The sequence below is a fragment of the Sander vitreus genome, chromosome 22 (genome assembly GCF_031162955.1).
Source record: "Sander vitreus isolate 19-12246 chromosome 22, sanVit1, whole genome shotgun sequence".
NCBI classification, from domain to species: Eukaryota; Metazoa; Chordata; class Actinopteri; order Perciformes; family Percidae; genus Sander; species Sander vitreus.
In genome coordinates, this window is record NC_135876.1 from 17,667,592 (window position 1) to 17,691,660 (window position 24,069).

Here is a 24,069-nt window from a genome sequence, read left to right on the forward strand (position 1 = left end):
AAGATTTACCGTATTCTAATTTTTTGGTCAAATGACCAAATGAGTCCTAGGGGCACTTTTATGCTAGCCTCAAAATAGCTATTTTTTAAAACACTAAGAAGGCTCGACACAACATGAAACTTTGATCGAAGTATCGCCCCAGGGGCTCTACACATAAACGCAAGCATTGAGAACATTGTTTGTGTACCCAGAGTTTACTAAAAAAGGTTTTGAGCAACTCACGTTAGCAGTTGTTGTTTACGCTATCCGCCATTTTCCCAGTTCAAAATAGGCGATCTCCGAATACGAATGAACGGACTCCATAGGAGGAAATGTCATTCTTATATGAGGCTCCTTTTTCAACTACAAGGTCAATATTGTGTCTCACTAACGACAAAACAACGAATTATCCGTGCATTTATATGGAACTAAGCTTTTGGAGCTTTCCATCTTTACTCTCCTCTCTCGACTATTTTTGACTGGCTCGATAAGACGGCGACCAGAAGAACAACAGCTACAGTGAGTTGCTCACATAGGTTGCTCAAAACCTCTTTTTAGTAAACTCTGTGTACACAAACAATGTTCTCAACGCTTTCGTTTATGTGTAGAGCCCCTGGCGATACTTCGAGCAAAGTTTCATGTTGTGTCGAGCCTTCTTAGTGTTTTATAAATAGCTATTTTGAGGCTAGCATAAAAGTGCCCCTAGGACTCCCATTCAAAAGGCCATTTGACCGAAAAACGAGAATACGGTAAATCTTAAAAGTGACGCTTCCGTCCTAAATATGCTTTTAAACGACAGTTTGACTCGGGTACATTCACACAAAGACCCTAGGTTGCATTTTGGTGAGCGTTATGCTTTAAGAGTAGCTTATGCTTCAAAAGTAACCTGTCGAAGTTGATCCCACCCACATCAGCCTGTCATTGGTTTAAACATTAGGCCTACAAAACAAATCAAAACATTTCATTTATAAAAAGACCACTGGACTTAAAATCAGGTCTTTATTGTACAAATTCCTCAGATGAGTCTTCACCCACTTTCTCCCTCCCAAATATATTTTTCAATCTTGTCCAATTTATTAATAATCTTATAAAATGATGATTTTATAATATACAAAGCCCTGTATTACAAGCCCAGTCATCAATTAGTGTTCCCATCATTCCCATCATAATACTGTCCCAATGAGCCCATATAGGAGCAAAAATGCAAAGATAAAATCACTGTAAAAAAAAACTGTCATCATTGCTATACAAATAGTTTCTGTAGAGCCACCTTAGATACATGAACATGAAAGAGTCCCAAGTGCTTCAGGTAGTCACATTAGATAACATGTAGAAGATAACATGTTGTTTTTCCAAATTATTTGGTGGCTTTGTTCATAATTTCCACTTTTAGAAAGAGTATCCGTTAAGTGTCATTCTGGCTTAGCAATAAGCCACAAGTCCATGAGGTTCATCACTATGTAACTCACTGACACCGTGAATAAACAGTTTTTATGTAAGCATGTCTTTGTAGTGATTTGCAGTGAGATTATACAACCCCGGCATGGCGGGACAGAAAACGTTATGGCCTTGTTATAAAAAGTCCTAGCAGAGATTTTGGATGATCATGGACAGTTGGGTCTTCAAGTCTTCAAATGAAGCTATAAAACCATGTCCATGTGATATGAATAAAATATGATATGATATAGTCTTGTGATAACAAAGGAACATAGAAGAAAATATAAAAAGACAAACAAAATGTATTGTTAAATATTACAAAAGGCATAAAAGACCATGTCACAGTCTCACTCTAGTCACCCATTTGTAACAAGTATAAGACATTGCACTGTAGCTGAGGAAATGTAACTAAAGTTAAGCTGTGTGGAATTTACTTTTAAATAATCACTGAAATGGACTGTGGTGATGATCATCAGTCCCCTGAGAGCTTTTCCCTATTAGTTTAATATATTATCTCTGTTAATTATTCATTGTTTTGATGCATAATTTACCAATTTATCACAAAAGAATATAATTTGGAGACAAATAGAGTGTGAAAGCTCCCTATTAAACCACATAAAAGCCTAAAGCCCAACAGTTGGACTGCCATTCTCAACAATAGGTTTTTCTATTGGGAGGCATTATCACAGCTTATTTTTACAGCAATATACTGTGTTCATGAGAACGAATTCAACATGTAGTGTATTTAAAATATAACTGAAATGCATTTGTTTCTTTCTACCACAGTCATTATTGTACATGGTGATAAAATACACATTAAAAAAATCAAATCATTTCACACAGCTTGGGCTGTAGTACCATGAATGAAAACAAAAAAATATGAAAGTAAAATGAAATGATGGCAGACACTGAAAGCAAAAATAAAAAATCAAGAATGGGTAGAGTAAGTAGTGGTTTATGCAACTGGTTAGCCTCCAGCCGACTTTTTACGGAGTCGAATAAGAGCTTATGACGATGTCAAGCTACGTAGTGTGCTCCCAGGCGTAGGGATATGTAGCAGAGGCCAGGCAGGCTATAGGTTCTCTCCAGGTTGGTACTGTGGCTCTGTGGCAGTGAAATAGTCCTCCAGGAAGGACTGGAGGTACTCGAAAGTGGGCCTCTCGTCCGGGTCCTTCTTCCAGCAGAGCTTCATCATCTCGTGCAGGGACTCGGGGCACCCCTGGGGGCAGGGCATGCGGTAGCCTCGCTCCACCTGCTCCAGTACCTCGCGGTTCACCATGCCTGAGGAGGAGACAGGAGGCAGAAAAGGCTGTCAGAGCTTTTAATTGCTTTTTAGGCTTAGGTTTCTGGAGATTCTTTTTCCAACAATTAATTTTTTAGTATATAAAATGTAAAAAGAAATGTGAAAAATGCTCGTCATAAATTCTTGGATCAGATAAACAGCAGAGAAAAGAGGTTCAAATAAGCAAATTAGTGACTTTTTTTTCTTGATAAATTACATAAATAGTAAAAATAAATAAAATAGATTGACATTTTGGGACATATGCTTGTTTGCTTTCTTGCCAAGAGTTAGATAAGAAGATGGATGCCACTCCCATATCTGTTCAATAAATTTGAAGCAACAGGAGACCCGTAGACAGTTGGCTTAGCTTAGCATAAAGACTGGAAACGGGGAAGCAGCTAGTCTGGCACTGTCTCAAGGTAACAAAATCTACCTACCAGCATCTCTGAAGCTCACTAATTATCATGTTATATCTTGTTTGTTAAATCCGTACAAAAACTGAAGTCCCTGCTTGTTGCCTGGCAACCTCATGACTCCAGAAAGTCCGCCTAAAACTTGAGTTAATGGGCTGCTAGCTGTAGCTTCCTATTTAGCGTACAGACACGAGAGTGTATTAATCGTGTCCTCTAACTTGCACTAAGCAAATACTGTATGTATATTTCCCAAAATATCTATTACTTACTATTCCTTAAATCAATTATCAGAATAGTTTTTTTTAAATTAATTTTCCGTCAGTGGACTAATGTATTAATTGTTTCAGTGCTACGTCTGGTAGAAAGTGGAGCTGTGTGAAGGTGGTGCAGAACACTGAAGGCACTGCTCCCCAGGGCAGTGTCAGCCTGGCAGATGGTTATAAACAAGAGTGGTGTTCAATCTCCTGATCGTCCTCCACCAGATGGTCTCATCTAAGTGTGTGTGTGTGTGTGTGTGTGTGTGTTCCCCCTGCAGAGGCATAAACAACCAGCGCAGACAATGTCAGACGGCTTCACTTCATCCTCAGACATTAAGAAGCACACCAGCTTGACGTCTACTGACAGACTGAAAGCTGATAACTCCGGCCGTTAATCACCATCCCTCCGGCGGTGAGTGTGTGTGTGTGTGTGTGTGTGTGTGTGTGTGTGTCTCTGTGTCACTGTCATTTACCTGGGTAGGGCACTCTGCCTTTGGTGACCAGCTCGGTGAGTAAGATCCCAAAGGACCAGACGTCTGATTTGATGGTGAAGCGGCCGTACAGGGCAGCCTCTGGGGCCGTCCATTTAATTGGGAATTTGGCTCCTGTATGGGATTAGGCGGAGATGGGTGAGGTGATTCCACTAGAGGGTGTATTCCTTCATGTCTGGCTTTACTTCCAGTGAATCACAATGGCCATAGTGATGGCAATTACATCATTAAGACATCATTTTTTTGTTATTAAAGTGCTCATATTATGCTCATTTTCAGGTTCATAATTGTATTTAGAGGTTATATCAGAATAGGTTTACATGGATGAATTTTCAAAAAACACCATATTTTTGTTGTACTGCACATTGCTGCAGCTCCTCTTTTCACCCTGTGTGTTGAGCTCTCTGTTTTGGCTACAGAGTGAGGCATCTCACTTCTGTACCATCTTTGTTGGGAGTCGCACATGCACAGTACCTAGGTAAGGACTACTAGCCAGTCAGAAGCAGAGTATGAGGGCGTGCCACTCTAGCAGCTAGGCAAGCATTATAACGTGTGTTACAAAGTGACACACATTAGTCACGGAAGTAAAGGCTGGACTACAATAGAGCTGTTTGGAGCAGTTTGTGAACAGTGTTTTCTGTTGGAGATGGTAAGTCCCTTTGGGGTGGACTTTGGGCTTTTTCACTTTGTAAACCTATAACATGCCCAAAAAGATATAACACAATAAAGGAAAGGGGGGGGAAAAAGCCAAAAAGCATAATATGAGCAATTTAAGGTTCATGCAGGCTTGTAAATGCTCCTCAGAGAAAAGGGTTTAAGGAATAAGAATGAGTAGTAAGGACATTATTCAGGCTCTTATGTGTAAAGGATCGGTTCACCCAAATTAAAACATGCTTTCTGCATGCCCAAGCATGACATTATTTTCTTTGTCATTATTTAAGGCAAGACCCTACAGGTGAATAGGTTAAAAGGGTTAACTAAAATATATCACATAGAGCAGTAGTGGTAGTGTGCACATCCCCACCGGTGAGGTGCAGGGCAAAAACACATGGGAGAATTGGCAGAGTGCGGGCACCTCATTCTTTTTAACTAAAATATATAACCATGAAACTTCCCCAGTTTATTGTGTCCATTCAGACAAAACACTTTGTATTACAAGTTTTTTGAAATTGTATAATTGTATGTTTAAATATGCAAATGAGCTATTATCTAGTTAAATATACACTAATGTGCAAACATTTCCAGAAGAGAAATGTCAGTGTTCACAGTTCTGTTCTGGAAATGTGTGCACATTAGTGTATATTTCATTAGATAATAATAAAGCCAGGCTCAAAATTCTTGTTTCATGTTATAGAGAGAGATATATTAGAGTCAAAGGAAATTTTAGATAGATCATTTTATCACTCCGTAAAAAAGAAATACTGTCACCAGCCATACAATGAATTTGTTGCTGTGTTTTTAGAAAAAAGTGTTTATATAAATCTGGCTATGAATGATTAATGAACAAACCCCTCTGCAGAAAGCTTCAGAATATAGATAGGAATGAAACTGGAAGGTTTGTCAGTACTGCAGTGCTACTGAAGTGGAGATTTCTGGCTCAGAGTATTTCTCTGAGGTTTCTACAGCTATGTATTGTAAAATTCCATACAAAATCCCATTCATCTCCTCCTTTGCCAGCAGCAGTTAGTTTCAGTTAAATATCCTGTCGCTACTAGCAACCACTGCTGCCACAGCTCTTTAGCAGTTAAGCTAACATTGAAGAAAAATACATTGAGGAAATACTGACAGGCATATTTGATGTACTCTCCAGGCGCCTGTGTTGAAGTATTATCTGTAGGTGTTCTTTTTACAGCTGCTTTGTATTTGCTAACCACGTTAGTCTCTAAATACTAGCCAAATAAAGCTAATGTGCAACACTAGTCTGAGTAACTGTTGATTCCTGTTGGGCTATGTGTTGCATTGTATTATTATGTATTTTAATCTTTGTTCTCCTACTCTTGTTGACTCCACATGTATGTTTAATAGATTAGTTACTCTGTTGTACTTCCTGTGGGGACTCTGAACGCCCACTCAGGTGTTTTCTGTGGATTATGTGTGCGTCTATAGACTGTGAATGATTGACATCAACCTGTTAGCTTTGTTGCACCTGTTAGGGCGGGACAACAGTGGAGCTTTCCTGCCGTCACTACACCTGGCACAACACTAAGCTGGGTATAGTGACGGCAGGAGATTTCCACTGTATCAGGTTGGAGGCAGAAATATCAGAGAGGGAACTTGGGCAACTAAAACCAAAATGATCCACAGCTAGATACCACTACAGGTAGTAATATGGGTGAACCAGCCCTTTAAGGAGCAGAACATTGCAGTGAGATGAATTATCCCAGCGTGTAAAAGTGCAACTAATCAGAGGGAACAGCAGCATCTGGTTTCCACTATTATCCTAATTCGCCATGATAGGAGACAACAGGGAGTCGTCCTTGCTGTGAGGTGACCTATGTATCCTGACACCTCATTCACCTGTGATTTAGACAGTCTCTGTGTGTGTTTTATGTACTCACCTTGCCTCGCTGTGTACTCATTGTCCTCTATCAACCTGGCCAGACCAAAGTCTGCGATCTTGCACACCAGGTTGTCGGCCACGAGAATGTTTGCGGCGCGCAGGTCCCTGTGGATGTAGTTCATCCTCTCGATGAAGGCCATGCCGTCAGCGATCTGAAAACAAAACATTTGACAGAACCTCATGACGGCTGCTTCGGTAAATCATTTTTAGCTCCTCAGACTCAGAACATCAAGCCCTCTGTCAGGCATGAAGAGGAGGCAAATAATCAAAGACATGTTTGCCTGAGGCTGATTTTTTTTTTTTTTTTTTTTTTTTTTAAACCGAGGCTTAAAATAAAAAAAAGCTAAACTTAACATTCACTGACAAATACTGCACTCAAGAACCACTTTGTGGTTTGTCTTACCTGTGCAGCCATGTCTACCAACAAGGGAAGCTTCAGGAATTTTCCGTCACCCTCTTTGATGAAGTCGAGCAAGCTTCCTATAAAGGCAGCAACAGTGAAAAGTCGTAAATGCAAGACCGACATGATATACTGTAGGATCAATAAAAGGGCCGTGATACCAACTGCATACCAATGTGCTGCTATATGAAATGTTAAACAGTTTAATTAAACCCTTCATACTCACTATACCTAGGTAGGAAATTAAACTATCAAAATAAGCTTGACTGTAAATTGGTATGAGATTTAAAGTATTTTCTGCATGAAGAGAAGAACTGTGGAAACTACAACAGCAGTTAATCTATGAGATGACAACACACAGTAGATCAACAAACTGAAGGCATTTAGACACGGATGCACACACAGATGCATAGAGTTAACATTTACACACATACATCTAATTACTCGTAAAAGCCTTTTAAAAAAACTGCATTGCAGCTGAAGCTACCTCCCACAAAACTACTGCAGTTTTCAATTAAACATCCCAGTATCAGGCCTCAGGGAACCACAAGGAACTTTCAAGGACTTTCAATCTGTGCAGCACATTAATTAAATCATCCATAAAATTTACATTTTCCCTTTAAGGAAAATTGCACATATCTGACATCAGTGCATTGCCTGATAAACCAAGGCAGCGTGATCACAGGCTAAGATGCTTTGCTTTTCTTTAAAAATGGATCTCATCGGTGTCACGTAACAGGAAACAGCTGAGTCTTGTTATTCTCCAGAGTCGAGAGTTCTCAGAAATACAGTTTAATTGCTAATAAAATATGCCAGTCTGGAGCTTTTAAAAGGTTTTCAGGTACATTTCAGGTATCTGTGTGTACCTTTGGCCATGTACTCTGTGACGATATAAATGGGTTCTTCAGACACCACAGCATAAAGAGGCACCAGTTTGTCGTGCCTGAGCTTCTTCATGATCTGAGCCTCTTGGAGGAAGGCCTCAGGCGACATGGTGCCCGGCTTCAGCGTCTTTATGGCCACCTTAGTGGTGCCGTTCCACGTGCCTGCAGAGACAAAGATAGAGAGGGAGAGAAACACCCACAGGCCATAGGGGTAATCAGTGTTGTTAATGGGCTGGGCGCAAGACAATATCATTAATTAGGTCTTGGAATTGCTTAGACAAGTGCTGTCATGCATGCACTCCTCGCAGAAATATGCCTGGGATGAGCGGATACAAGCCCACGGTTCAAAAGGCTACAAATAAGTTTGGCTTGAGCTGAGTGAGACGACTCCTGGGGATAAAGAGAATACAACAAACGGCGGAAGCAACTGCAGGAAGTGGATAGTTTCCCAGTTTGGACAAAAATAGACACAAAAATATAGACATTGGGGTGTTTGATTTATGCGCATGTTTGCATTTCCTACATCAATCTGGGTCGATTTTGTGTTTCCCCAACTAGATAATTACGACTGAATACTAAACAAACAAAGCATTTTTCTGAACATGTTCCAGCACGCATCGTCTGTCTTGCTCTTACCCATCCAGACCTCTCCAAAGCAGCCCTGGCCGAGTTTGAGCTCCAGTCGCAAGGATTCCCGGGGGATCTCCCAGGCATCTTTAGCAAGCCCCTGAGTCTGAGGCTTGACTGTGGGGCAAACTGTGGTCAGCCTGTGGCAAAGCCCGTCGGCATGCTCTGTGATGAAAGGACACGCAGAGATCAAAACACTACATTACACCCAGCAGTGTCACAGGCACACACAAGTCTCTGAACCAGCAGGATACAGGCTTTTAAAGGCTGTTTCATGCATCAATCCATTCTATTTGATGTGGATGAATTCATGCTCTTATACTAACTGTGATGAAATATAAATGAGATGATTTTTTTTTTTAACAAACCAAAACCCTCTCCAGAGTTGGACTGAAATGAAGTGGGATCACAAAGATTTAACCTCGACTCTCCTCAGGCTGAAGACAAGGCTGAAAATGCTAACTGCTCTATCAATTGTTATTAAAATAAAAGACTATTCATCTCGGGGGGGCCTATCGTAGCTGGCACAGAAAACTGCATGGTGGCAAAAAGCAGCAGGTGTGACTGAGAGTAATTTCCACGTGTGATGAAAGACTGTGATGAATACTAAATGATACGAGACAGAAAAATAGAGTAAGCAGGAAGCATTGCATACAAAATACCTGTGTAGTGTTTGACAAGCTTCTGTAAAGTGTCAAACTGTGCCCGGGTAGTGATGTAGTAGCCCCCACTGTCAAGCTTGCGGATCTTGTAGTGTTTCACATTGTCTCCTTTGGTTTCATCCCAGTCTCGTATGGAGAGAGAATAAGCCCCTAGAGGAGACGAGGGAAATGTTCTTCATCCATCAAAACAAAAGTGTCAGTGTGCGGTGCCTATAAAAGATGAAATGCTGGTTCCATGAGTATTTTTGTTTACTACTGTAAATTCCCAGTTATCTTGTAATGATGTTTTCTCCTCAACATAGAAACACAGAAACTCCTTTGTTTCTAAGAAAGTGATTTTTCTCCATCAGTTTGGTATGGCTTATGGCTTACGGCTTTAAATACTCTGTAGAACACACAAATCTGTATCAGCTGTACAGGTGCTGGATCAAGAAACAAACTGAAAGCAGAGGTCAGACAAAAGATCAGCACACTGCACTGATAGCTCCCAATAAATCTAATTTATTTGTCAGGCACTGACAATTGATAACGATAGAGTTAGATTGAAACATTGCTCTGTTAAATCAAATATATTGGGAGCTAAAAGTACAGGTTTTAAGTACACTTAATTCTGCTTGTTTGTTTGTCACACTAGAAAATATGCATCACACCTGCAAAACATCAGCATATTAGCATGCTGACAATAGCATTTAGTATAGCTTCACAGAGCTGCTAGTATGGCTGTAGACTCTTGTTATACACTGTCATGTTTATTTTTTTTGTTTTTTTTATCTCCCTCTTTCCACTTTTCTTCAACCTGGAATGCTTCCATCTTGAAAAGTGCTACATAAATAAAGTTTGATTGCGTATCTGTCTTGTGCTCTAAATACTAAGACACCCGTGATCATCAGCTGACGTTGCTGTGGAGAAGAAGCCAGTCAAGAGGGGCTTTGTTTTTGCCTTTTGGAGAGAAGAAAACACAGCACCATAGTTGAAAAATTCATCACTGACCCAGAATCTGAAAGTGAACTGATTTAAAGTGTTGAATGTATTACCAGGTTCCTATCAAGCATAATCTGTAGCAACACAGTTTTTGAGCTCTCTGATTGGATGCTTCATAACAAAATGCACATTGGGAGTTTTAACCTTTGGACAGTTTCTGATGCAGTTGCTCATCTTATGTACTGATGATTAGACCGGGAGAGTTTTGTGTCCATCAAAGCCTTAAAGAGCTCCATCTTCTAGTAGGCTAGCATCATTTAGCTACTACTACACTTCATAAAGAAGCAATCCTCACCTTTAGTAGTTTCACTTTCTCGCACCAGGAAAGTTCCTCGATGGTTTCCTGGATTCAGCAGCAACCTCTCAGCATCTTTGCGTCCCATCTTACCAAAATACCACCTGTCAAGAGAAAGCATTTACATAAGAAAAGCTGCCAAACTCACAATTTAAGGGGTGAATGAGAAAGCTGAGTGTGACTGTTGAAAATCACATGATGAAGCTTCATCCGGGTTGTGAAGCTGTTAGTATTGGGATTGTGTTGCAAGCCACATGAGATGGGATCATGCTAGTGTTTTTATTCTCCTGGAGCAGTCGCCGAAGATGGAGTAATGAGGTTATAACAAGGGCTTACTCTTCAGCCTGGATGGAGTCAGCAGGGGCCACATAATTGCTCGGGATGTAGCCATTCCTCCCCGTGTTGATGGAGCGAGCCTCCCACCAGTCTCCTTCTCTGCAGTAGGACAATGACACAGGAGAGATGATTATGATTTTTCTGAGAGACGTTAATTTAACTGTCAACCAAGGCCTTATAGGCATATCCTGCTATGATTGATACTGATGAAAATTGGTTAATATAATTGGTTCATGGTTAATAATGTAAGCCTTGGCTTTGTATAAAATAATGCTCACTTTAGCCGACATAGTGGCTTATGGAAATATTTAAAAATGGACATAGCTTTTTAAGTAATTTGTTCTGCAGTCATTTCAACTTCCTGATTGTCTGATCGTCTTTAAAATGTAAGGTAGGTATTTATTTTTTTACTTTATGTGACTGTTTATGTCTTGTATCACTTGTGGTTTCTTGTATTATCTCAAATAAAAAAAAATAAATAAATAAAAAATAAAATAAAAAAACCTTGTCACAATGGGGAATGAATGAGACTAATCTCCTTTACATTAAAATGCTATAACCTCAGGTGAAATTTCTGCCACAACAAGAATCAATTAAAAGATCCACAGCACTGAGCAGAAAGCCAGGAAACAAGTGGTAATCAAACTCATTAATGAATACACATATACAAAGAACAGGTGCAGTATACGGAATACTGATTGAGAGGCATTTCTTAATTACTGGAAACACATCTAAATTAAAGCCCCCATAAATTGAGAGGGAAACTGGGAAGATGCTTACGTATTGTTAATGATCTGGAATCGGTCTCCTTTTTTAAATGAAAGATCGTCAGATGTTCTGGCTTCATAGTCATACAAAGCCACAAAGAACGTAACACCACCTAAAAACACAAAAAAACAGACCCACATGTAATGAATAGGGAGCTTGTGAAAGTGAGTACTGTGAACACATAACAGGACATTATGATGCTGTAGCAAGAACAGCAGGTTTGTTTTTGTGTGAGACTGTTTCAAATTAAGGTAGGCCAATAGATAGATATGTCTTACCAAGGTCTGAGAGCTCATACTGTATTGATTTTTTTTTGGCTTCAAATTCTTAATTCTCCCATGCTAGCATCCTGTAAAACACTACTGTACCGTCACACCCCCAGCCAGATGACATTCATATACCCACCACCGACAACAATGCTCTGTCAACAGTAATTCCATTATCTCCTGCAGAAAGCAAATACCATGACAGTGCCACCCACCCCCTCTGAGGGCAGATAATCCAACATGGAAGAGGATTACAACCTAAATCCCACCTAAACAGGAGGGTTCAATCTCATCTCTTTGCTCTTAGGATCGCTGTAAACTGCTCGGACACATTAAGGGTGATCACACATGATAACAGGACCGGTGTTAAATCTAACAAGGAAAAGCTATTTAAAATAACAATGGCTGGGGCATTAGCTGTGACACCGACGTGTCGGATCAGCATACTGACTACGTTAAGCTCAGTAGTAAGTATGTTTGCATGTTTTAGCCCATTTACTGTAATACAAATCATGCATACTTCACATTACTGCTGACCATTCTCCTCAGCATACTGTGTTTATACTTGTATCACAGTTATCATTATGTCTCTATTTACTTTTGACATGTTTGTCCTCGTGGAAGTGTAACCATGCATTTGTAAGTACAGATTAGTTACTGTCAACAATTAAGAGTTTAATTTAGCATGCTAGCATGCCAACATTTTCTAATTAGCACTAAACATAAAGTAAGTTATATCATTTTTGCAGCTGTTTGGTCATGAACTAAGTCATGGTGCTAGATGAAAAGGTAAGGGATCACCAAAATTATCAAAATGAATTCTAAGGAGGACACGAATGTGTGTTTTAAATTGCATGGCAAACCATCCAATAGTTGTCAAGACATTTCACTCAAAAGCAAAAATGTCAATCTCATGGTGGCGCTAGAGGAAAAGTCAGGGAATCACTAAAGTCATTAGGATTCATCGCCTGGGCACCATGGATATTAGTAGCAATCCATCCAAAAGTTGTCGAGATATTTCACTAAAAACCAAAAATGTCAAGGGATCACCAAAGTCAATCAGTTCATTTTGTGCCCATCTCTAGAATTTTCATGACTGAAAATGATGAAAAACATGATGGATTACACATCTACAGTAAGTAAAGACTCTACAACTTGAATTAAATACCATATTAAAAAAAAGATGGTGTTAACGATTTAATAGTGGTATGGTCCTTTATGATATAGAAGTATGATATTAAGAGGGCAATGCTCTCCATTAAGACCATTATCAGTATTATAATGCCATCTTACAATCAAACACTACTCACTTGAGACAGCTCCAGAAAACGAGTTGGACACAGGACCGGAGAAGGAGGATGACGCCCCTCCAAAGGGAGTCATGGCAGACGAGCCACCAAACGGCGTGAGAGTGTGGTTGAAGTTTGCAGCCCCAGAGCCTGAGGAGGAGGAGGGAGGTTGGTTCTGCTGCAGCTGGGTGGGATCCGGTCCGTAGTGACCTATGTGAGGTGTGGTTATGGTGGAGTTGGGGTCCGACACTGTTGAATTCTCTGGCCGATACTTCATCGTAGGGCCTTTGTCTTCTTTGCTCTTAATGCAACCCATTGTCTCGCCCTGCTTGGACAGACACAACACAAAACCGTCAATTTAATGCCAGCAGATTAAAGAATACAGCATCCAATTAATCACTGATAATACATAAATAAAGTGAAGGGCCAAGAGATGTGCAGGATTAATGATCGCAAAACAAGGACTGTAGGCGCAGAAAAATGCATTATGAAAGGAAAATCTAATGACTTGATATTTTCACATGAATCATTTTGTTGTTGCGACCCACTAAGACTATAAGCCATGTGGTAACTGGGACATATGGGTAAATGGTAAATCCGCTTTGAACCGCCCGCGACTCAAACGTGTCGATTCAATTGTGCATGCTTGTTTTGAGGTACAGTATGACAACTGTAAAACGGAAGGATAAAAAGGTGATTATCATTTTATATTGTTGTGACCCATCACAGGTCCTTGTTGTTCCATCACTTAATGTTAACTTAAATAATGACAGAACCATTCTGCCTTGAAATGAAGAAAAATAAGAACCATTTGCAGTATCAGTGCAGTGTCCTGTTGTGATTCAAAGAGCCCTCTTTGGGGCCCTCAGCCCACGTAGGAATTACTAAACCTGCCTACCATGCACAGACCCAGGAGCCCAAGGGTTTAGGGGTCCTTGGGCCAGAACAGCATGAAGCTATTCTTTGTTGATGGAAAGTAAATCAAATCCAATCCAATCCAAATCCAAACGACCACAAAGGGACTAAAAGCAACAAAGAGATGCAAAAGGGACACAAAGAGACCCAATAAAAACTACAAAGAGACTAACAAAGACTACAAACAACAACAAACAACGGAGTTCATTTTGTGTCTCTGAGTCTGAGACTAATGGGTCACCTGCAAAATGTTACAGAAACAGTCTGGGTGTCTTGCTCCTTGGGGCCCATCGTCTCATAATCTGTCCATGCCTCAGCCGGACCACGCTACAAGATTTAAAACATCGGTGTATCTCCATCTGCGTGGTTTTCATTCCTCGTCCTAACGTAATTTGGCCTGAGCTACACTGAGGCATTCTTTTGTGAGGTGAAGGCCTGGAAAATGTGGAGACAATCAGACACGCTCGTAACGACGTCTAAGCTCGGGGAGATCAGAATGTTTTCATTCTCCAAGAACAACAGCTGCTCAAGGAGTTGGACTCAGGTAATTGGCGCTGACACATTACAAGACAATAAAACAATAGAGAATTGAAGTGAAGCTTTCTTCGGTGATGTGGAGCATGAAAGCAGACTAAACAAAGACGGTGCTACTGAACAGCCTCGTGGCACAGTTGGTGACATAAGTAACAAGATTACAGGGTCACAATCATGCATCGGTGAAACAGAAGAGGATCTGCTGGTGCAGTGAAACACCTTTCACTGATTTTGTAACAGTGGTCTTGATTTTGGGAGTTGGGAGGGATTTTTCCTCATCAGAGAAGGAGGGGCGCATTCGAGAGTTCATTGAGTTCTCCAGCTGAACTGCCAAGGAAATCAACAAAATGGGGACAAACCACAGAAACCTTCCAAAGATTCAGAACACTTAGCTCAAATAAAACCGTACAACTGTTTAAATTGCAGGTTACAGCTCGTGCTGAGCATTGAGCAGTCCTCTATAAAACCATTTTATGAGTGGTCAGTCACTGAAGACGTGTCAAAATGAAACAGATTTCTTCTTTAAAAATGTCTTCAAAAGGACTAATAAATCTAATCTCAGATGTTAAATCTAGAGCCAATATGTTGAGAATGTTGGCATGGAAAAAAGACCTAGTTTTAGAGCCAAGCTTTCCTTTAACCTCGAGACCAAACCAGTGTCATGGAAAGCAGAGGGCTTCACGCAGTGGCTCAGTCAACTATGGTGGGCTTGTGTTTCATCATCAGACAGACGAGAGCCTGGCTCGTTGGGTCAGTAGTGAAGTTACCATGCCACAAAACACTGGACAGTGTCCCAGGAATATTTGCACTTTAAAGTTTGCACATCCAAAAATGAGATTGTTTCATAAAAGCGAATTCCCTCTTCCAAAATTATCATTAATGCATAAATACTGAGCTGAACTTATGGAGCCTTTTAAAGAGAATTCAAGAGTCCTTAGATGTCAAAATAAAACATACATTAGAAGCTTGCTTAATAATTATGCATACTATGCATAATACTTTAAGTCATTAAACAGTGTAAAAATTCCAAAGATTTGCTGGCTTTAGCTTTAAAAAAAGAGCATTTAGCATAGCTATGTTAGCGCTTAGCTCAAATTGCCACTGTGCCTAAATACAGCCTCAAGGGGCCACAAGCTGTCGTCTTTTATCATTAAAAACAGAGTTCTTTGGCTTTCGGTCAAAGTCATTTATTTTAAGCAATTTTATAGAAACAAATAGCAAAAAGATCAATCAATGATTTCAAATTATTGTTAGCAGTAACCCTAATATGAACTTCTACACTAATAAACATTTTTCTTTAGATTTGGACTTTTAAGCAGTGTTACAAATACAGAAATTCCCACCGGAGAGAAGAGCGGTCAGCAGACAGTCCATGTAGTATACATACACACATGCTCCCTAGTTATAGGATATATGGTCCACCATCTTTACCAAGAGCTGAAGTAAAATTGCACTACACACTGAACAAGATGAATTCTTCTGGAAAAATGTCTTTTAAAAATGGTAAATCGTTGCCTTTTATGCACATAAAAACACAATATCCAAACAAGATGATTCCCACCGAATCCAGGGTGAAAAGCAACAGAATAACTCATAAAATTCCCATTAGTGGCTGTGTGGGCATAAAAAAAAATTAAAAAAAATCTGATCTAGTGTAGGAGAGAAACAGAGAGGGGGAACAGAAGGTTGAATGAGGGAGGGGGCAACCATGCAGACAGTGCCAGCTCTACCAGCTTGAACTACTAGGAGGATTATGAGGATGGGGGATTTACCCTAAGAGGATAATAACAGAAAACAAAAAGGAGTGAACACCAAGGCCTGGAGCTGAAACAGTGCCAACCCCAGACTCCACCTGCACATATACTAATAGTATTGTGAAATTTGCAGACGATACTACTGTGATAGGACTCATTGACAGCAATAATGAAACTGCCTATAGAGATGAGGTGAGCAATTTGATCTTGTGGTGCAACAGAAATAATTTGTCTCTCAATGTGGGGAAAACTAAGGAGGTCATCATAGATTTTTAGAAAGAACAAACCCACACATACACCTGTCCTTATTAACAACTCTCCAGTTGAAACTGTTAACACCTTTAGATTCTTAGGCATGTTCATTTTGGCCTGTGTTGACCTTCAATATTTTCAACAGTGAGATGTGTTTCAGAGCTGAGAGGGATCTCTGTTGGAGGGCTCTTACGGACTCTTGCTGTGATGATATAATGCAAACCGGCTTTGCTCAGAGCCCCTGACTCAGCTCAGCTAGCCCTCTAATCAGTGCCATGTTGGACAAACCAGCCAGCCATCACATAATGACACCATGGGCTTTGTCCACACTTTAGAATGCAACACCAAAGTCAGAATGCGGCAACCCTGGATGAGGTGAAAAGGAAATAATGTGGGTGGCATTTAAGGCCACAACGAGCAAAAATTCATAATGAAAGGTGTCTGAGAAAGATCACAGGAAAGATCACACCTCATTTTGTAAGTAATATAAGTCCAAAACTGTGCAGACACACTGGATCTCAAATGTCACACCTCACTGACTTTTACATCCAAATCTATTCACTAAAACACAAGTTCATTCCTGAACAGCAGAGCCGTGAAATCACAGGGAAAATCTGGCTGGCTGCTAATTATAGTAACTTATTCTTATTGCTGACAACATCCCACTGCCCCCAGGATGATAACATGACCTACAACAGTACATCACATGCAAACACGAGAGAGCCACACAGAAAACAATGAGAGAGGAAGGTGAAGAGTTTACATGTAATCACAAAATACAAACATGTACATGCAAAGGTTCCCTCCTCTATCTGGTTGGAAAGGCGTGGTGCGATTATAGTCCGTTCTGACAGATACACAGAAAACAAGGACAATGTCAGCTTGACTTTTCACTCAGCTTCATCAAAGCACCGAGATTTTGTGCAAACTGTCTTCAGCTAACCTGACTGTAATATCTTAAAAACAAAGATGTGTATTCTTCTATGCAATGCCAGCAGACGAAATGACGAATGAAAAATAAATTATAAAGTAATAATACAAAAACCTTGAATAACTTGTCCTTCCTGTGTTCATCTTTGGTACAAATACTCCATGTCCTGACTCGGTCTCGACTTGTCCTGGTGTTGGACTTGTCTTGGAGGTCCCAGGAGGCTTGACTACAGCCCTGCTTAATACACTTTAATATCGGTTTATTTATTATTATTAAGTAATATCGCTATCGCAATATTCAACGTTATCGCATTTCGCATCTTTTCCTCATATCGTGCAGCCCTATAGTGAAGTAAACATTATTGAACAAAAGTAGCCCAAACTATGTGTTATCTCATACAGAACTTGCAATCTGAATGAACAGATGTATTTTACTACATTTCTCATCATGCATTATAAATAAACTAAAAACTGATTCTAAAATAGATCTTTCAGCATCTTACATTGTTTACAGCCTCCACTCCCCTGGGGTTTAGATAATCTAGACTCTGATGAGGTTGATATTTGGCTGGATGCATGCAGCCGACCTGAAGGTTATGAAGGTGGAGTTCCTCCACCCATCAGCCAGCGGTCTGAGTGAAACCCTGGCTCAGCATCGCGTCGGACAGCTGTTAGCGGCTGCAGACGGGGAGGGTCTCTGGAGCTTTACTGGGCTTCAGATCTGCAACAGACGCTACTGGCCACCATCTACCACATTCTTCTGATGCCAAAGGGTTCCAACTAGAGAAATGTTGTGATGTTACTAGGGATGCACCGAATCCAGATTTTTGGGGTTCGGCCAAATACCGAATCCACTGGTTAAAATTCTGCCGAACCCGAAACCGAACCGAACCGAATCCTACTCCGATCCTCAGTCCATTAACACAATAAACACATTAATGAAGTAAATAATGTCCACAGGAGTGCATTTTTCATTTTATTTTAACTGTAAAATATAATGAGAATAATAAGAATAGGCAACATTATGCCAGGAAGACAAGTGGGAAAAACTATTTTGACAAGGCCAATGTTTACCCTATCTCAAGATCCAATCAATATCCAAAATATTATCCATTTAGATTTAAAATCCCATAAAGTAGGCTAAGTAGGTTGTCTGGTTAACACAAGTTTTTAGCTGTGACTGTCCTTCCTTTGTCCTATCTCAAGTTGCTGCATTTTGTCTGCTGTCTGTAGATTCCTTCATGCACAACTCGTATTCTTTCGGATGATTCATACATACAGAGACGATGTTGTGTGTTGTTTAGGGTCCTCGCCACCACGAGACAAATCGGTATTGCAAATTAAACATGTAGCTTGACTTGAATTGCCTTCTTTTGACTGAAAGTACTGCCAAACAACACTTTTTCTACTCACGAGTTCCATTTTCACTTTCTCACAGCCTACTGCATTGAACGATCCACCTACGTAAACACCTTCCCGTAATCAACGGCGGCGTCATTACGTCGACCAGCGTAGCGTGCGTAGTGCAAGCGTAGAGTTCGGTTGGTGTAAAAAAATTCTAAGGTTCGGCCGAAATCGAACCCCGTCAAAAAGGCCAATATTTGGCCAAATCCGAACCCGAACCCTGGATTCGGTGCATCCCTAGATGTTACGGATGTAAAGCCTCAAAAGAGCGTCTACAGAAACTTAAACAAGTGATTCAAAATTAGATCTACACCGTACTGGCTGCAGAGTTCTTTTGCAAGCCCGCTCAAAGTAAACCTCTTCTGAGGCTTACAACGATTTGAAAAGAAACTATTAAATACATTGGAAATGTATAGAAAGACTTGAGAGTGCTCGTCTGTTTTACTTTGAAATATAGCAGCTTAATTCCTGTTGTCTTTAAACCAATAATTCAGTCCTAAGTAAAAAGCTGTCTTTGAAATGGTTGTTAATATTATTACTAAATGTACTTAACTCGACAAATCAGTCCACAAGTCATAGAAAGCTTTTGTTGTGCTCATGTGAGTTAGTGTGCTGCCAGAGAACAGACATCACACATTTCTAGAATAAACAGGTCTTATGTGAATATCTGAATACTGGCACCTGAGTCTAGGGTATAAGTGTTAGCTATTTTGGGAATCTGAGTGTCTCTACAATCATCCATTTGTCAGCACAGAACAGGGCCAGGTGTTTGAACTGTCAACATCTAATAGAGTGACTGAACTGTTTTCTCTGGAGAAATATATCCAGACCCACTATCACATATTGACTAGAGATGTTTGCACACAAAACATCATGTTTTTCAATCAAAGTTTCACATAGAAGTATGAGGCGAGCTTTCACACATTTTTGGGCTCTGCCTTTCTCAAATGCTGGAACATTTAGTCAGTAAGCTATTAACTGCAACACTCTTTCCTAAAGCTAGAAAAACTGAAAAATCTGAATTTGGGTTGAATAATCAGCTGCTCCATACAGATTAAATGGCATAGTAACTCTGCACCGATCTCATTCACCGGATTGGGATCAGCTTGATACTGACCTTATTAAGTGGCTCAGGGATCTGCAATTACGTAAGCGATTTTTTTTGTCAATGTCATTTTAAAAGGTCAGTGTTTCCACTATCAGCAGGCCAGCCATTAGGAATTATAGACAGGAGGACAACATTTTCCAAATTGGGCCCCTCATCCACTCCACCACCATCACCCTCGGTAATTTCAAATACGCTCTTGGCCATTAGCCTTTAGAGGCCAGAGATGGAGTCTCTAACAGTATGCAGAAATATTCACATACACCATTTCAGAAAAATGGCAATGCTGCTTTTTTCCCCTCCCGCCAAAATTTAGTCTGAGTTTAGAGTGTTATTCAGCTCCTTCCTGACAAGATGGCATGCATGGTTGGAACCAATGGATGCATTAGGTTGTCTTGTTTTATATGATACTAGTATCTTCACTCTAGCTTTAAAACCCCACTACAGCGAGTCTGACTAGCTCCTCATCTTTGCCACGGTCACAATTCTTTTTTTTGGCCATTGCCTCTTTGGTCCTTTCATTTTCTTGTTCTCTCTGTACCCTTGCTTTTCTTTTTGCCAGACCTTCCTCCACAGCGCTGTAAATGAGGGTCTGGCTAGTCCACACAGCATTCCGGAATGGGAGAAAAACTTGCTCTGGTTCATTGGCATTTATTTAAACCAATCACAATTGTCTTGGGCGGCGCTAGGCGCCCAGGAGCAACGGTGGCGCTGCAAAATAGCCTCAGGAAGGAACTTGTTTTGGTGGAACATGTGTACGTTCAAGGGTTGTTTCAGTCGTACAACAGAGAACTCAGATTGGACAGATAGTCTAGCTAGCTGTCTGGATTTACCCTGCAGAGATCTGAGGAGCAGTTAACCATAGTCCTCATAAAGAAAGCGGAAGTTAACGGACGTCCGGCCGTAAAGAGTGACATCCGGTGGAATTTCCAGCAGCAACGGACCAATCCCAGAAGTGGAACATTGTGGATATAGACTAGGTATCAGATGACAAGTTGAAATGTGTTTATTGATAACAATAAATGTATTTATCATGTAAATAGAGTACATATAACTTGTATTGCTAGTGATATAAGTCAGTATGCAAATTGTTGTATTTGATCCCATGTAAGGGTCAACCATGGACCTTTGCATGGGCTCCCCCGGGCCTTGAGCCAGGGCCATCTGTAGCCTCTGACCCCTCTGATGGCAGGGAACCATCTCTGACTATATCAATAGGTTTCACACAGCGAGGTACACTGATTTTAAATGTGTAATTAAAACAATGCTGGTACCAGATTGATACTCAGTATTGGCGGATATCTTGAGTTGAGTTTCAACAATCTGTATCGCGAGAAAAAAAGTTGGATCCCTGTTTGTTGAGTCATAACATCCTGAGTTGAGCTGTCACATTTTAATAAAACATATAACTTTGCACTGGTACTGGTGAGCGATATGCACAGGAATTCAAATCTTTCTTTTCAGATATGAGACTATAAAATATATGAACAGGAATTTCAACACTTCCTGAGCAAAAACTCATGCAGAAGTAATTTGGGTAAAAAAGTCAATGTCCATTCATTGTCAATGGTGCCACTTATTAATCACCTTTAGCTTAGAAATCACGGCATTCCCCTTTACCTTCCTTCACTCCATGTTCACTAGCCCTTATATGGATTCTTACTAGCAACGATTAAGTCACTGTTGCGCAGAGCAGTTCAGGATGAGCTGTATCTTTTACATGACATGTTCTCGAGTCACCTCAAGCGTGACAGTCATTTTAATTTGAGTGTAACACACTGTGCGGGTAATGAGGAAAATTTCCCAGTCCCTGCCCTCAAAGTGGAGGTGAAAAAGTAGAAGAAGAATAAAAGCAACAGCACACACTTGGGAAGACACAGAAAACTGTTGTGACTCAGCTGTTTGATCAGGAAGTTTGAATTCAGACTGACAGCAACACCAAAAAGGGCCTGAACCTTCTCATCCTCCTCCTTAACCTGCTACTGATTTAACAATAATCTGACTCAGCATGATTCAAAGATTGGGTTAAATATTTGTTATGAGGTGGCACGTTTGCCTCTTGTGTCCGGAGCCAACATGACTTTAAAATAATATAATAAGTGGGAAACATCTTCACGACAGTGGTCAGAACAGATCTGAGAACGTTTTTGTACACAAGTTAATCAAACAAACAGATAACATCAATTAAACCATTTTCTAAATTGGAGTTTTAACTTTCAATAATTTGCTTTACTACCATATAACTACACATATAAACATACATAAATTAAACTATTTAACACATTGAAATGTTATTATAGTGTCAAATATCTGTGGCATACTGACCTTGTCCTACTTTAAAGTATGCACTGTATCTGCTATCATATATGGTTGCAGTAATATTCCTTTGGGACTTGCTGCACATGCACTGATATGTTTTACCTATTTAAAAAATGATTTCATGATTAATTTATAGCTCTTGGTTTGCAGGGAGAATTGCAGCACATGCTACAACCTACAGACAGGTATATATGTGTATTATCATAAGACAGTTTCATTCCTTTGTTGACAGGCGAGCAGCCTGCGTTTCGGCCCATCCTTATCTAATGCTTCTGACAAAGACCACTTTAATTTGGGATTTTACCTTCAAAAATCCGCGTTCTTCTTCTTGTGTTTTCTCCTTGTTTCCCCTTACCCTACTGAATCAGATCCGGGACACAAAACAAAATTCGAGTTATTCCAACCGGGACCGAACCGCCTCCATCCATCCAGCAGAGAGCCTGTGGTCGGATTTAATGTTGAAGTTAAATCAAAGCAGCGTTACAGTCTGTGAGGATGGAGGAGACAGTCATTGTCACCAGAGAGGATTAATCCAGCTGTAGCATAAAAAAAAAAAAAGTGAGTGTCCCAGCTCTTTGTAGCCTGTACTTCCTACTACTAAACTTGCATCAACCCCCACACAACAACATGGCCGACCCTGCCTGCGGTACTGGAGCAGCCACACACAGCTGGAGAGATCCGTCCCGGTTCAGCTGACCTGAGAACAGCGGGGGGACACGGGACGATCACACGAAGGAGAACCGACAGAATTAATAAATTATAAAGAGCAGATAATGTGAGAGACGAGAGAAGAGCGGACCGGCGGAATGCAGCACGGTTTCATGGAGAAAAAGGGAGGACTCAAAAGCGTCCTCAATTTGTACCATTTTCAGTCACAAGTACAGATCTCTAACCCCCCCCTGCTGGCTGTGCTGCTGATACTGCAGCTGCACATCTGCAGCTCAGGAAAACAGAGGCGGGTATGGCTGCAGCCTGGAGCTTCCCATGTCATGCCTTCCCGTCTCATGCCGAGGCGTGTCCAACAGTAAGTTCAGCGGGTCAAAAATACGAAATCGCACAATTATTTTCCAGATGGAGTCACGGGTAAGTTCGTGACCACGTTTGCAATCAAGGAGGGTCAGTGTATGTTTTGGTCATTCGATTCGATACATTTATTTATTCACCTCTCTCCCTGCCTTCCTCTGACTCTCTGTCTCTACCCGCAGCAGACAGCTTCGCCCGAAGAGAGTCAAACCAGCTGAGGAAATAGACTTTCAATTCACGGCTGTAACGTTTCCGTACAGCGCCAAAGTCTGATCCCAGCAAACTTTCTGTTGTTGTCGTTAAGCTTGCTGATCTGGCAGAAAGTCACCGGCGGTTCGGGATCAGATCATGCGGATCAGACCTCCGGTGCTAGGTCTAATGTTATAATGTTCGCTGCAGCTAGCTAGCAGCTAGCCACCAGCCCTATGACCTGGGTCCCCGGTTCGCTCTATGTTCGCTCCCCGGTGCTGACTGACTCTGGTCCGTCTGCAGAGCTGGGAGTCAGACTAATCTGCCGCGCTCGTGTTTTATTCATATTTTCTTTTCTTTGCAGAATATGAAAGAAAAAGGCATTTTTTCATTTCTGTTTTCTAGGGATTTAATTTTTTGTTATATGAAATAGGAAATGAAAATCGAAGCATGTTTAAAATGTTCACATTCCCTTTTGACAAGGAAAAAACGCTTTGTATTTCAATTTTGTTTTTTAATATATGTTAATGAAATGAAAATCGAATGACCAAAACATACACTGACCGGATTTCCTGAGGATGGATAACAAGGATCTGCACACACAAGAATACAAAAATAAACATGTTACACTCTTTCCAAGACTCCTTTTTATTTTTATAGTCTATATTGTTTTCACACTTCACTGGGACATTGCTGCAAATACAATTTCTTATCAGC

The 24,069-nt window shown here is 40.6% G+C and overlaps 1 protein-coding gene and 1 long non-coding RNA gene across 3 annotated transcripts; one reads left to right on the top strand and one right to left on the bottom strand.

The window, feature by feature from the left end:
• Window positions 1-1,427: 1,427 nt before the first annotated feature.
• LOC144537027 (tyrosine-protein kinase Yes) lies at window positions 1,428-23,055 on the bottom strand. 2 transcript variants are annotated; one of them, XM_078280439.1, is made up of 12 exons: window positions 22,445-23,055; window positions 12,949-13,255; window positions 11,385-11,484; window positions 10,605-10,703; window positions 10,269-10,372; window positions 8,993-9,142; window positions 8,340-8,495; window positions 7,686-7,865; window positions 6,823-6,899; window positions 6,418-6,571; window positions 3,842-3,973; window positions 1,428-2,697 (listed from the first exon to the last, which is right to left on the bottom strand). In XM_078280439.1, the coding sequence occupies exons 2-12, from the start codon at window positions 13,241-13,243 to the stop codon at window positions 2,489-2,491; spliced, it is 1,656 nt and encodes a 551-aa protein (XP_078136565.1). In that variant the 5' UTR covers window positions 13,244-13,255; window positions 22,445-23,055; the 3' UTR covers window positions 1,428-2,488. The 2 variants fall into 2 exon arrangements, with proteins under 2 accessions (XP_078136565.1, XP_078136564.1); XM_078280438.1 differs by having other exon boundaries at window positions 12,949-13,252; window positions 22,445-23,053.
• An 18-nt stretch (window positions 23,056-23,073) lies between these two features.
• Window positions 23,074-23,986, top strand: LOC144537028 (uncharacterized). The gene is made up of 2 exons (XR_013503801.1): window positions 23,074-23,223; window positions 23,346-23,986. It is a non-coding gene; the product is annotated as an uncharacterized LOC144537028 (long non-coding RNA).
• The last annotated feature ends 83 nt before the right edge of the window (window positions 23,987-24,069 follow it).

Coding starts and splice junctions, on each gene's coding strand:
- LOC144537027 (XM_078280439.1), bottom strand. CDS start 13,243: ATGGGTTGCATTAAGAGCAAAGAAGACAAAGGCCCTACGATGAAGTAT. Junction 7,866..8,339: donor CTTTGGAGAGGTCTGGATGG/GTAAGAGCAAGA, acceptor TTGTCTCTGCAG/GCACGTGGAACGGCACCACT. Junction 2,698..3,841: donor AGGCAGAGTGCCCTACCCAG/GTAAATGACAGT, acceptor TCTCCTCCTCAG/GCATGGTGAACCGCGAGGTA.